The sequence below is a fragment of the Galeopterus variegatus genome, unplaced genomic scaffold, assembly GCF_000696425.1.
Source record: "Galeopterus variegatus unplaced genomic scaffold, G_variegatus-3.0.2 Scaffold20587, whole genome shotgun sequence".
NCBI lineage: Eukaryota > Metazoa > Chordata > Mammalia > Dermoptera > Cynocephalidae > Galeopterus > Galeopterus variegatus.
Genome location: NW_007746698.1, coordinates 7,285 through 9,434, shown reverse-complemented (window position 1 = coordinate 9,434; position 2,150 = coordinate 7,285). Strand labels below are relative to the sequence as shown.

General features: G+C 45.7%; 1 protein-coding gene across 1 annotated transcript in view; it reads right to left on the bottom strand.

Moving 5' to 3' along the window:
• Positions 1–980: 980 nt before the first annotated feature.
• LOC103583206 (signaling lymphocytic activation molecule-like) overlaps positions 981–2,150 on the bottom strand; it is a gene marked incomplete at its 3' end in the record, with an annotated part of 6,273 nt that continues 5,103 nt past the window's right edge. The window contains exon 4 of the mRNA XM_008564590.1: positions 981–1,265. Coding sequence (XP_008562812.1) covers positions 981–1,265 — 285 coding nt within the window. The remainder of the gene's footprint in view (positions 1,266–2,150) is intronic.

The following is a 2,150-nucleotide window of genomic DNA, read 5'->3' as shown; positions in this document are numbered from 1 at the left end:
TTGGCAGGGCCAGGAGCCTGGTCCTCCTGTCCCTGAACCTGCTTGAGGCAGGGACACAAGATCTGTTGGTGAAATGGGTCAGTGTTTAATCTTGTTTCCAAGTGGTGAGATGGACTGACTTAATGAGCTCTCTCTGTGCCTTTTGGTAACAGAATAATGATGCTTTTCTTTCTAGAGAAAGAGAAGCCAGAAGATCTAGGTGTAGATGCTAACTCCACTTATTAGAAGTTGAAGAAACTTGAAGAGGCTACTTAAATGCTATGAACTTCAATTTCCTGAATTGTAAAATGAGAATGATAACACCTACCTGGCAAGGTTATTGTGAAGATCAAAAGAAATCGTACAGTTGAAAGTGCTTTGCCAATAGTAAAGTGCTGTACAACTTATCATTATTCCCCAGACTTCACAGTCCAGGTCTTAATACCACCTCTCTCCAACCTGCTGTGGGATTCACAGTCCATTCCATAAAATGAGGCCCTTCATTAGATCCTGTGTTTCATTATTGAACAAATGTTTCGTACCTTATCTTTACAATGCATTGTTAGAGAGCAGAGATCATATCTATTCCCAATTTCCTACAGGGTAGGTGATCGATAAATATTTATTGATGATATGGAACTGTCCCACCATTAGTGGGGGATGAACTTGAGAGTCAGGACCTGCCACCTTCGCTCCTTCACCCAGTCAACCTTGCAAGTTGGAGCCAGGGCGGGAGGCAGAAGAGAAGGATCGAGCCTTGGAAACCTGGGTTCTGGGTCTGGCTCCATCATTTCCTGTTGGTTTCCTCAATTGTAAACTATTCATAATAATGCCTCCCTGGTCAATATGACAGTGTGCTCACTGAATGCACATGGAAGCTTTTGCAAGCTATAAGGAAAATGTAGAGTGTTGTTACCAAAGTGAAGCAGAACAACTGGCTCAGGTGGGGACTGAGCCCATGCTCATTACTGTGGCACATTAGTCACCACCAGTGTACTCACCTGTGGGATCTGGCATGCATCTGGACCACGGGGTGAAGGTCTGGGAGCGGTTGCTGATGGGGTTGCTTGCGGAGCAGATGTAGATATTGTCAGCATGCTGGGCGCCAAGGGTGAGGTACAGGAGGTGGGAGCTGCTGGCTGGGCTCAGTGGGTGGGTGCCCGCCTCCTCACTCCAGCTGTAAGCCACATGGTCCCCCTTCTCCACTGTGCAGGACAGCATCAAGCTGCAGGTCCCGTTCTCCTGGGTCTTGTTTAACACTTTAATTTCTGGAGTGGAGACCTGCTCTGTCAGGAGGGGGAGGAAGGGGGCCATCATTGAAATGAACTCCCTGGAATTCTCACTTGATCTTTTCGTTAGAACAAAGTACAGCCTAATGGCTCTTTTCCTCCCTGAGGGGGCTTCAGTGTGATTTATTTCTACTGGTGACCTACTGCGTTGCACCTCCCCTCACTCCACACTACATCCTTCCCAGGACCACCTTGGGATAAAATAGAGAAGAATTTGGTTTTTGTCCCCTTATGCCAATACTGTTAGGGCTCCACTTGCCCTTCCTGATGTTTTTGATCCAGGTTGTTCTCCTGTGTTCTATCAGTGGAGTTTGCTGCAACTAACCCCCCATGGGTTTTATTGGTTTAAAGTATTACTTCCTAGACCTAAAAGAATGCCTTTTTAGTGGGGGTATTTTATCTGCGGTGTGCATGCGCACACGTGTGTGTGTGTGTGTGTGTGTGTGTGTAGCAAGTGCTTTTGTGTGTCTGAGCTAGGGATAGGTCCTCAGTCATAGCCGTAGGCCCCATCAGTCTATCCCACTCTATTGCCATGAAATAGGCAAGGTAGAAGGGAAAGTCTCGTTTATACTGCTATAGAACAAGCAAAGTGCTGTAGTTTCACATTCATCATCTTCTTCAACCTTGTTGGCAATTATAACTGTAGTTATAATTATTCCCATTTTATAGACAAAGAAACTGAGTCCCAGAGAGGTGAAACGTCTTGCACAGTGTCACACAGCTTCTAAGTGGTTGAGCTGAGATCTGAACCTAGGTCTGACTCTGAAATCCAGCCTCCTCCTTTGAATTGAGAAGAATTCCATGGCTGCAGAGACCACATTTTCCAAACTAAGAATTTGATTACAAGATGTGACAAAGGCCATACATTTATAGGAGCAAAAG